This window comes from Saccoglossus kowalevskii, chromosome 18, assembly GCF_978046115.1.
Source record: "Saccoglossus kowalevskii chromosome 18, keSacKowa6.1, whole genome shotgun sequence".
NCBI classification, from domain to species: Eukaryota; Metazoa; Hemichordata; class Enteropneusta; family Harrimaniidae; genus Saccoglossus; species Saccoglossus kowalevskii.
The window spans coordinates 21,115,399-21,128,316 of record NC_140658.1 but is presented as its reverse complement, the minus strand read 5'-3'; the positions used below and the strand labels follow the sequence as shown (position 1 = coordinate 21,128,316).

The 12,918-nt window shown below is 35.9% G+C and overlaps 1 protein-coding gene across 5 annotated transcripts in view; it reads left to right on the top strand.

Moving 5' to 3' along the window:
- Nucleotides 1-10,272: 10,272 nt before the first annotated feature.
- Nucleotides 10,273-12,918, top strand: part of LOC102801166 (putative 3',5'-cyclic phosphodiesterase pde-5) — a 125,926-nt gene continuing 123,280 nt past the window's right edge. For all 5 annotated transcript variants that reach the window (XM_085492833.1, XM_085492834.1, XM_085492831.1 and 2 more), the window contains exon 1: nucleotides 10,273-11,018. In XM_085492833.1, the coding sequence (XP_085348959.1) occupies nucleotides 10,835-11,018 (184 nt within the window). In that variant the 5' untranslated portion in view covers nucleotides 10,273-10,834. The remainder of the gene's footprint in view (nucleotides 11,019-12,918) is intronic.

Here is a 12,918-nt window from a genome sequence, read left to right as displayed (position 1 = left end):
CCTAATCTTTCTCAATCTAGTTAAGTTTACAATTCAACATGAAGGAGATTTTTTGACTTTGTTAAATACTTAATGGCGTATCAGATTATTTGTTTCTCAAATTTAAAAAATTGCAATTGTTAGATGAGATCATGAGAATCACTGTCATCCTTTTATATAAATACATTTTGTGTAGTGAATAAATACAACAATATTTATTTATTTCATTTCAGTGTTTTAGTGTTTTTAATTTCTTTTAGATGACAATTAAAATAAGATCCTGGTTGGCTTAAATTTGTTTTAATATTTTTTTTATATTACTATAATTATTATTTATTTTAATTATTTATTTAAGTTACATTTATTTAGCTGCAAGAATTGTTTTTAGAGGTTTTGTGAAAGCTTGGTGCAGCAAATTTATTGTAAAAATAAATATTAAAATACGTAATAATAATTAAAATTAATAATAAAAAGATTTCTATTAAAATAAAATTTAAATAAAATTAACCAGGATCTTATTTTATTCAGATTGCTTAAATGAGTACTACAATATGGTAATAACAAATATATTTTACCAGTACATATGGACTGACCAATATTCTTGTAGATGGAAGATGGGGGTCCTTGATCTGTTCCTGTGCACCCCTCCAAAAATACATAAATTTACTTAAAGGAGAACTAAACAAATAAAACAATAGTTTGAAAAGAATGCACAATACTTTACGCTATATTTTACATTCAACTCGACAAAAATGAGTGAGAATAAATTCCATACAAAACATCCAAATTCAGCGAAAATTAATTCCAGGTGAAATAAAGTATTTTTCAGTACTGTAAAGTGGTTAATTATTCACTGGGTTTTAATTTTGCTTATTACGCTGACTGGAAAATGTGCTAAATTAAAACGCAGTGAATATGTAAAATTTAGCATAGAACACATTATCTAAATGATACAACCGTGAATTTAAAACCCACTGAATATGCCTGAAATGCTAAATCAGTGAAAATTAGTCATTTTACAGTATCTCCGAAAATATATCCAAATACACATGTTTTTCATGGTCCTGCTTTTGTTGGGTGTTATGTTCGGTCTTGCATATGTCATGACACTTCCACTCGTAATCAATAAAAATACCCCTACTCAACCCACCCCTGGTGGTATATGTTTTGGGGTTGCTTTCTAATCATGATACATTTGGCTACAATATCAGTAGTTTAGTAATAATGTCCTACCAAGCTAAGAATGTGCAAACAATTTGACTTATACCACGTTATATCAGTAAAGTCTTGGTTATCATGTGTCAAACTGGTGTATTTTACTTTGTCTGATGCATTGGTTTATGACAAACTTATATGTTTGATAGTTCACAATTGTAAAATTCAAAACTAATAAATTATGTCTTTATTTTTGTACGAGTCATAATTATTACGTATTACTCATGTCAAATTTGATTTCCAAAACTTCCAATGCCCGTTTGCAAGTCATGTCTCAAAAATAAGAATGTGCTTGTACTCACTGTCTGTAGATATATTGGACATATATGTTGGAAAGGGGAGACTGAATCCTGTCATGTTCATGAAAATTACACTCTGAGATCGAGCAGTAATTTGGTATTGAGAGTATAATTTGAAATACTGGATTGGTTGAATTTTTTTGAATTGAGGGAAGTACAAACTCGTCTGAATGCTGGCAAGCGTTTTGAATTCCCAGTATCCTACTCATACCATTAAATAAGCTATGTTACAGTCCAAGTCAAATGATAAATACTGCAAAATATCGCATTATAATTATCATCTCAAAATATTCATGCTATGTTGCACAGTTTTCTATTTTCAAAGAAAGTCTTAGCATGGAGCTTAGATATGGTCTTAGCAATTGTCTTTGCGCCCTCAATGTGATACCTTTAAATTACATTGTTTTTATGAATACCATTAATACTGTATGGAACGTGATTTACGAAGTCCTTGCATTAATGACCATCATTAATGATGATCAAATCTATTATAGGATATCATTTTATAGATAATCTTCATTATGTATCTGTAGTATTACATGATTACATTATATAAGTAATGTATGTACGTATAAGTATACTTACCCGGAGAACGCAATACTGCTCATTGCATAAAAAAGGCACTTCTCTTCCTCGATTGAACTGGCCCATATTCTACATAATTACAAGTACAATTTATTATATGTGAATTCCTTGAAGTCTTTGCCACGTTTTGTTTATCTTGGCAAACCCGTACTCATTTTTGAACGAAATAGTTGAACAATATTAAACTTGTTTCTAAACCAAAATGGCTACCAGGGTAACTCCGGCTATAGTGTGTTCTTTGTCATTTATTTTATGTAGCCTTTGGCAAAATATCACAAATGTGCAGTGCTTTTAAGAAATTTCGCATTCAGCTAGTTGGTAAAATGTGTCACCTTAACGCATCCGACTAACAAGATTTTGATGGATACTGTAGAAAACAAATTGTATTTTGAGCCAAAATATTCACATTGGTTTAAAATCAAGTTTACTTATGGTCGCTATGCTAAAATGTTCATTTTGTTTTGTAACACACGTGTTCTTTACTGTTGATTAAAGTGGGGGAGTCTTCACCTGCGCATGCGTTAGATGTCCATAGCGTGTCGTTGTTTACAAACAAGCGCCTACCCATGAGCCTTTGTGTTTTTCGCGTGTGTTGTTATCGTCGCTTGGGACTCAATTCCCGCGCGTGCGCAGGTGACGACCCTCCCGACAGATAACAAACATCTCCATATTCTGGCTCGCTAACTTAGGTGGCGCACTTTACCTGCAATACAAAATTGAAAACAATTCATAAAACTGAGTACTAGTATGACACAATTGGCGACCTTAACAAATCGGCTCAGTCAACGGCATTACAGGGTTCCCTGCCATGGGATAATTGTATTTAGAACCGAAACTGAATACTGCTAACAAAATGGCGACCAACGTGGGCCCTAAACCATGGACGTACGTCCATGCCTAAAGGGCTCATACCACTAATTGAATTTCCATAGACGACAATGTTAACATATGACGAGATTGCTATATGAAAATGACGAGGAAAGTTGAAAATATGACTCAAAAATGGGAAATCAACATGCCAGTAATCAACCATATGAAAAAAACTAACATGTTGGCCAGCTCAAACTCTTGCAAATCTCAGGTAAACAAGACACAGAATAAACCCACAGGTACACAGCCGCTAAGTAGTAAACAAAAGACCACATGTTGGTCTCACCTCTGACCCAGGTGATTACGCCCTCAAACAGGGAGCACCTGAGAAAAATAATATTTAAAAAATTTCATTGGTTCTTGCTAGGCATTTAATTAGTGGCATGAGACCTAAACCAACGACCCGGGAGTCATAGGTATAATTGAATGACCGCTACTATGAGTGTTTTCTCCTTTTACCAAATATCTCGCAATGTAACTTCTGGTATTACATTGTTTGAAATTCACTGGAATACAAATTTATCAGTTATATGCATGGTGTCGATGCAATGGTTCGTGCACAGACTGTGGTACGAGTAATAGTTTTTTTAGTGTTGGGCGTTGCGCCCTCTTGTGTTCGATATCGTTTCTATAGAAACGTATTCAAAGCAGATAAAAACGTAATTTTCACGCAAATTAGAATAGCACATTGTCAATATAATATATATACGTGTTGGGTGTGACAGGATTTAGAACTTGTAATTTAGGGGGTTATATTTTAGAAATGTAAATTTCAGGGGGCTGTTTTCTGGTTCAAAAACTGGTTGGCTATGTCCGGCGTCGGCCGTCTGTCCATGGACGACTTCTTTTTTACTTGACTTACGGTGCGTTACTGCCTTGAGTGTGGGTGTGTTTTTTCTTATTAAGCAACATTCTACCGTGAAGATAAAATACTAGGTGTCAATTGCAATCCATGCCAACCAATCATGATTGCTGCCATATTGACAAATGCGTACCTTTCTTCAAAGTGCGCCCACTAGCTTTTGTGACGTCTGAATGACTTAGTGTGTGTATTTCAAAAACGATGACTGTGTTTGTTCAGGTTGTCTTTCGTCATTTAAAACACAGTCAATCTATATAAAAAACTCACGTTTTCATTGACGGGCAACTACGGATAAAAACAACATGAACGCTGTTTCTAATTACGTCACAGAAATGATTCGTCGTTAGAGGGCGCAATTGATAAAAAGGTGTGTTACCTGAAACAATATAGGTTAAAGTCAATCCAAATAGGCACATGCGCAGTTACGACTTACTCTACCCTCTTCAATAGGTCCTGATCGAGTGGCGTGACGTGCAGATCTTGTGGTTTACATTGTGTACGTGGTGGTGTTTGTTTAGTGTCAATCTCTCGTGTAGCCGGAGGGAACACGTCTGTAACACGAGATTTAGTTTTTAGTAGTCCGACATTTGTAGTAATGGTCTGTAGTTTTATTCAATTACTCGTATATTGTCAATTCCAAGTTTCTATAACAAACATCTTTTGAGGTTCACTGAAGTGTGTTATGAAGCGGACGATCCAATTCCAACCTCGCAACTATTTTCTGATGATTCAACCATTACGATTTAACTCGTTTGGGCCCGTTTGGTGGGACATTTTGTGTACGCTGCCATCTTCGGCGATGGACGGAGAGGGCAGTATTGAATATATACGTCGTTATAAAAACGCATACACTGTGCGCTAGACTGTAAATATTCACGTTTGGACAGTCATTTTTTTTTACTAACGTGATGAACATTGTACTATCAACACAACTTGCTTTCACAGTTTCGTCACATTCGTTGTATACGTTTCTCTTGGTCTCAGTATCGTACACGAAGCGCTTTGACTTAATGTGTAAAGTGCCTGAAATTTCTGATCGAATGTGACACATACCACTGTCACAATCAGACGTTTTATCGAATTTTGCAGCGGAGTGTTTATTTGGTTTCTTATTTATCTCAGAGTGACGCTAAACAGTCTTGATAAAACTAAATTTTCTAGAGCCCATCTATTTATTCGTAAGTTTTTTGACATGTAAATGTAAATGTGTTTACAGTTTACCCATAAATATAAGAAGAATGCAATCGCATACGTACAGTTTATCAGTGGCGACGGCACGGGGGGTAGTCGAAAAACGTTGGGGGCGTCGCCCCTCCAAAATCAAGCTGAAACCCTTTATGTCAGCAAAATTAGCCCCTCAAAATGCAGGAAATAGCGTTTCAGAGGGTGCAGATTTCAATTTGTTTAATGGGGAAAATGCCCCGGACCCCCTAGTAAGGCGACGTTGGTGAGCAGATCTCCCCCTTGCAAAATTTCGTGGCGCCGCCTCTGTTCACAGTAGGTAATGAACGTATATTGTATTGCTAAAATGCAATATGGACGAAAACTTATATTTGTTTAATACTGTTGTATTATAATCATAAAATAAACGTTGTGTTTGCAAGACACATAACTGTTTCGTTAGATACAAAAAAAACCAAAACACTAATACGCATGTGTAGTGATTGTTATTGTACGTACCAAAATAACCGGTGCGCATGCGTATTAGTGAATTTCATTGTTTCGTCGAACGAATATTCGGGTTTGTGCTCATAACAACGTTTTCATTTTAACAATGAGTCATAATCCAATGTATTCATAAATATACATCATTAAACAACAAAAATATTAAAAAATACATACTTATTCCGTAGATATGTAATCAATTGATTGTTTTGAAGCGAAACTTATTATAACAGAAGTATTACAATGTCGCAACGTATACCAGTCAATGCGATGTAGTTATAAGATCCGATTCCAAGACCTAAAAAATAAACAAAAATAATAATAACAAAAATCTAGAAATTAAAAAAATTAAAAAAAAGTAATGGAGCGTGTACCTAATCAGATTGTATATTTGTAAACCTCATACTAGTTTAGTACGTTGGCTGTGATTGGTACTCTGCCGCATAAACTCATACTAGTTTAGTACGTTGGCTGTGATTGGTACTCTGCCGCATAAACTCAATGTGAAAAATAATGGTTTTATCCTAAATACGTTCTTATCTTAGGAAAGATAATGATATTTTAGTCGGATCAAGGCGAAATATTTTGGAGCCATAAGTATTTATGATAAATTTGAGATTCTGAGAAACAAGGAGACATATAACATAGACATAGTTTACATAATATGGACACTCTGTAAACTTAGAAAATATTCTGGTAAATTCTTAAAGCCGTTCGAGCCGAATTCATATTTTTCACTACTGTTCTTGTTACTGCACATATAAGATAAGATCAGATAAGATAAGATAACTTTATTGACATTATTCTTTCTATAGAAGATGAACATAGTCAAGTAAAATAAAAAAAGATAAAAAGGATAATCAAAAAACTCAGTACAAAAAAAGTAAATAAAATAAAATAGCAGATTAATTAAAAGGCAATTACAAGGTAGTACAGAATCAGGTGTTTTATAAATACACACCTGTTTGCATTATAAACACACCAAGCTTAATGTGTCAGTTTGTCATAATGTAAATAAATTTATCGGAATGATCCATTGAAGTAAAATTAGGATTATCCTTATGTAAATCTTTAAAAGTGTCTGCCTCATTTTATTGTGCTGTGAGCAGTCCATAATGTATTGGTACTCATCCTCAACTGAGTTATTGTCACATCTTGTGCAGATTCTGTGTTCCAGTTTTGTTTTTGTTCTAGTATACCTTCATTTCTCAATCATAAGCTGATGGACACTAATTTTTAATTTACAAATATATTTTCTATATTTTGAATTATTCACATCCATCAAATACTTTTCCATTTTGAAGTTTGTATTAAACTTCCTGTAGGTGCGAAGTTTGTTGAGCTCTCCTGAATCAGATTTTTCTAAATTGATGTCACTCTTCCACTTTTTTGAATAATCATCTTCTATTTTTTCCAAAACTCCCTTCACACTTTTACCATTCCCCTTCCAGTAATCATGTATATTATCAACACCAGTTATTTGACTGATTGTTGTTGCCCACTTTGTTTTGTTGTCGATATTGTAGGACATTGCCTCGTGAATTAGAGTGTTTTCTTTCACAGTGCATGATCTATGCCAGTATGTTATCATCATTTTATTAATAAATACTAACAGTGGATGTCTACCCAGTTCTCCTCTTACAGCCAAATTTGTTGCAGACTGGTTAACTTGGAGGAGTAGTTTGCACAATTTTATGTTAATTTTTTCGATGACTGTTTTGTCTGTATACTTTTCTATCCCCCAAATCTCACAGCCACATGTTAATATAGGCCTAATAACATGATCAAAGACATTCAGCCAAGTTTTTATATTAATTTTGGTATATGCAATGCATTGTGGGAGATAACCTGTCAATGTATACAAATATTATCACCCTGAAAACTCACTAAATAACAACTTTTAAAAGTTTCCACAATATTAGGATTCGTGACAATAATAATATGATTTTTTCATCCCATGTCATCGATAAAAATTTTGAGATCTGAATAATCTCAACACAGAAACTAATGTGAAAATGCCTGTTTTTACTATTTATTCGGACATTTTTAACACTTGAAAATTGCGGGGTAACGCCATTTTTTCTTTGTTGGTATCCTGATGGCATGAATCCTAAAAATGAAAGTTTGGTGAACATATGGGCTTGAACTAACTTAATTTAGGTAGAAGCTTATTTAACTTCTCACGATACTGCACAATATGAACATATACTGTCATAGGAAGGGGTCAGAGGTTAACTAGGGATGCTAAAGCGCGGTGGTCGTCGCGCCACGCATGCGCGAGATATGAGACTCATATGAACAAAGATGGCGATTTTGACTGTTGCCCAGACCAACGAATACAAACTGAGACGTTACTAGGATTTAACTGTGTAATTTTCTTAGTGATTGGAAGGTATCGAAATAGTCACCGGCGCGAATTGGTGCACGTGGCGTCCAGATCGAAGCTCTGTCTACTCGTGATTTTCATAAGAAGAGCGCATTGGACTATGGGAAAACTAATGTCGCACATGAGCGGCGCGACGACCACCGCTCTTTAAGTTTTTTTTTTTTTTTTTTTTTTATCCTACATAGAACATTTCAAGTTGACCCTTGAAATTAAGAACATTTTCGACACAATTATTCCATGTGACAAATTTCGACGTTAACAACGAATTATGAACCACATTTATATTCCGATCAATTAAAAAAAATGGAAACATCTTGAAACATCTTGAAGTTCCGGTACCTTCAGCAAAATATCAAGAAATTGTAGTGGGTTTAAAACGATATTTATGTATTTACTTTTTGTATTTACAGTGTCCGTTATAAGATAATAATTGAATATAAGTAGATTTTTATTGGACTTTGGGCCCAAACAATTATATTGTGGCGACAATATTATACTATAATAATTACTGTACCGATGGCGTACTTGATGACAAGAACTAATAAAATATGTGACATACCGTCTAATTTATGGTTATACATTGAATGTGTGTAGGCCATGGTTGACGGCAGAAGTGGGCGTACACATTTCCCTGGGCGAAAGATGGGTATCAGTGCATTCATAATGCATTATCTTACGACAGAGATTTCGCACTAATGTGAGGAATATTGTTAGTTAAAGTGCGGTGGTAGTCGTGTCGCGTCCTGTTCGATATGGGACTCATAGCGATGTATACAAAGCGTGTAAAATACATTGTTTGTTTACATGAAATTCGAACACGCTCTGCGCGACGACCACTGCGCTTTAACGCGTTTATGCTTATTCATCGTGTTTTTTCGTTGAATTTCCGTTGAATGATTTCAGTGTTCCTTTTACCCAACTACACAGCGGTCGCGTTACTAAGGAAACCAAATATGAGTCGTGGTCACATGATAAATACAATTATAAACCAATTATAAGTGCATTTGAGTTGATTAAATCGTTACGGCAGATGCGTGTTTGATATTAACTGTGTCTTCATTACTCCTGGCAGTACACATCGGCAATACACGGAGCGACGACAGTCTTAGAAACACTGCCACGGAAATACACGAAGCATCCCCCTTATCTGCAGCACAAGAATCACTCCCACAAATTAAGTTCAATGTCACTACCGTATGAACACATCACCGGTGTCATATGTGTGCTAACACACACAAATTGACGAAGACCTCATGTCACGTTATTCTGGTCCCGAATATTAAAAAAAAAACAAAAAACAAAAAAAAACACCGCTATCATATTTTTAGGCTAATTACTTATGCGTGACTGTCAGTCAGCTGGCGCCGGCCGCAATCACTGCTCCTCGAAATGCCTGCCGCTAGTTGCGCAATGATTGAGCTGCCGCGATTTAATCTACTAGCCAGAATGATGTATGGCAATGTTCTTTGCTTGCGGGCTAGGTCTCCATCATTCAATATCCCGCTTATTGCGAAACGCCAGTGGGTTATATTTAAAAAGTTTTGTTTGATGAAGTCATAGCCGGGGTTTCAACAAGGTACCTGTATCGCAATATGGAACAAAACAAGAGCGTTGTTGGCTTCAACAAGTTGCGTTTTAGCTCGAGTATGCGGCACCCTCTAGTTGTTGACTGATAAGATGTTCTATGCTATGGTATAGTCGCACTTCCACGCCAGGTACAGCAGCTGGTGACGAAAACCGAACACGTAATAACTGTGTACATTTTAGTTGTGACAAATCACGGGAAAAAATAGTGCCTTTGTTTTTATATTTCGCTAAAATAACTAAGGCTGCATGACATGCCCGTTCATGGAGCGTTACAAAATACTTCATTTGAAAGCACCACCAATCAAAATGTGTAGTGAAGACGTGTCTATTCACGCCATCTCTGGTAACTTGGTTATAATGAATCAATCACGTTGTCTCCCCTATTTAGCCGCGTTGTTAATATATTCACAAGAAGATCGTAACACAAACTGTGCGTTCCTATTTTGTTAATACTAAACACGTCTTTACTATTATATGCCGTTATGTCGCGTTATCGTTACATAAAAAAGGAAATAATCATTTATTCAGTTGGTCTGTTCAGTTTTATTATTTCACAGTTATTGACTTTTTAGCCGGGCCGTGCAACCAATCATGGCACTGGGTTATACAAATGCGTTTATTTGGCGGTCGTGCCCGTTCGTTTGCGACTTAGACATTTTGATGGATTATCTGTGTTTGTGAGAACATATTTGTGTTTCTATTGTCAGCTCCGCTATTCAAACGTAAAGTAAACCAATTCCAACTATGGGTAAACATTTTTCTCGTATGTTTTATTCACGCTTCATTTCTCACCCCCTGTTTTATCATAGTGGTATCGTCCGCCGTCACTGTCCCCGCTATACGTACAAGAACGATTGTTGAATGTCATCTTTCTCCAGTTAAACACTTTGGGAGAAGGTCACCAGAAAACGTAATTTTTCTAACAATATAAGCCTAAACCGTTACAAGTCGTCGCTGGTTTAACGTTTCACGCTACTTGAAATCGTTCTCGTTTTATCGTAATTAACAGATTTTTCGATATCTGGGGAACCTGAATTGAAGACTGTTAGTTGGCAACAACAACACGTGAAAGATCCAAGGCTGTAGTTGTGGTGGGCGTGCTAGTGTGTTGTCAATGCAGTGTGGAAATATACTACAATCAGCGTACAGACGGTAAAGGAGGTCACTTCGAACGTTAGTGAAGCCGATTGACACTCGGAGGAATCTGAATACACCGTAATACCCAGCTGTCCTCCAAAACATGGTCTGATTCGACGTGCGGTTCGCCATGTGAGTAAAACAGAAAACATGAATCCGAACGCCGTTCAACAACGGATCTGAGTCAAGACAACCGACGCTGGCAGCTAATCATTGTGAATTTTGTTGAGTTCGCCGCCGTTTACAATCATGTCAAGTCCAGCAAGACAAGTCGGCAATCGGAGGCTACCCCCGCTCCCCTTAAATAAACGCGGGGCATCAAGCCCACATGCAAAACAGAACTATCATTTGAGGACAAACAACCCCTCACACGCTTCGTATATTGGGACGTCATCGCGATTCAGCTCACCGCACTATGACATGATCGTCACTGGTAAGTCCTTCACTCGTTAAAATCTTAACTGTCCCGTTACGCCACTGACACGCCGTGTACTAAAACCAGATGAGCTCTCAATAAAAAATGGTATTAATTACCGGAAAAATTGTGGTTTTACTAACGATGCACTGTATATATTGGCGTTGTATATTGCACGATTTTTTTTTGTAAATATCCGATACAATTATGGCGGACACCGCAAAATGTGTTGTATTACAATATTCGTGGCGGCGTATTGCATTAGCTACTTAAAAAATACGGCTATTAATTCATGAACATTTTATAAATGGTTTAATAATAATAATAATAATAATCTAGCTTTAGCTGTGTGCCGAACAATGACTCGAAAAAAATTCCTTCTATAGCAGTGGTGATACGAATAAAAAATTGTTTTCGCTGGCGACCGTGGGTTATGTCCTCGTTTTCTAGAATACTGCTATCACCGAAACAGTTCACAAAAATCACTGGCCCTCCGCTGTTGCTACGAATTGAGATTTTACGATAAAAGTCTCTTTTGTCCGAACAGCAAAATTAATCGATAATATTATTGTACAATTGCACGCGTTGCTGAAATAGTGTTAATGCAGACCAGAAAAAACAAAGGTCTGTTCCACACTCGGACCTGGCATGGTTTACTCTTGGTTGCCATAGCAACATTAATATCGCGCAAATCTAGTAGGCATTTTATGAAATGAAATGCAGTCTTTTTTCATAAACACAGTTTTCTAATTGTTTATGTTGTAATCATAATGTTTCAATATAAATGGAATCTTGGTTTTGACTAATTAGTTCAAAATAGTCATTAATTAATTAAATGCATGTGTGTTCTATCTAAATTTGTTCAGTTTACAAAAAAATACAATGTAGTTGTCGATATCTTACTGGTTTACCCATAATTCTCTCATGAATCTGCCTCCCCTGTCAAAAAATGATTTCAAAGTAGGCATTTAGTGCACAAAGTGATATCTGTCACGTTCATGAGTGTCGTTTATCTATTCGTTGTGATTTTTAAACAGGCTTGACATACACCCCAGCTTTCATCTTCTGAACTGAATGCCATCTTTTGTATATGACTAGCTGAAAAAAAAACCTGTAACTAAGGCCTTTGTATCACCGTAACTAAGGGTGCTATATAGTTACGTTAACTAAGCCACAGCTTATTTGTTTGAAATATCTTTACAGATTTAAAAACTATTCTTGTTTTTTTACTTTTATATAATTTCCACTGACCTATTTAGTTTAATTGTATGAAAAGTGAAACTTTTTAAGAGCGTCTTGGCAGACGGTTCGCGAATGTTGAAATGTATTCTCATCATAACAATACCCCTATTGTTAGAAGAAAAACTATTGTTGTCTTGGGGGCTAGCTATATGCAATCAATGTGTGATCTTTGGATGGATATGCACAATGGCGGTGGAACTTACTAAATTAACTTAGAGTCACCCAACTCAATTTGCATATGACCCAACCCTGTGTACGGTCTTCGTGTTATACGCTTGACTACTGTATTTTGCGGCTGTCACGTATAGGGATGGGGTAATATGCTCGGGCAGAGGGGGGGGGGGGTTTAGCTTGAAATTAATTCATGTGAAGGTAATTTTTCAAGCAAGAATGTTTTTGGAAAATTTTTGTACTGGTGGCTTCATACTTGATTTTTGGTTGAAATAATTTATGTCATTTCTTTGTTTTGAAAAAAAATTAGCCAAAGATTTTCAAATTTTTTATTTTTGAGATTTTTTTAGCATAATATAATTGCATGTTTAGACAAAAAGGTGACGCATGTTACCCTAAGGGAGTTTTTCCTGAATTCCCAACAGATGAGGTCAAGGAACAAAAGTGTCTGGTCAGTTTGTTTAAAAAAAAAAAAAATATTAAAATAAAGCTGTACATGTTTTTT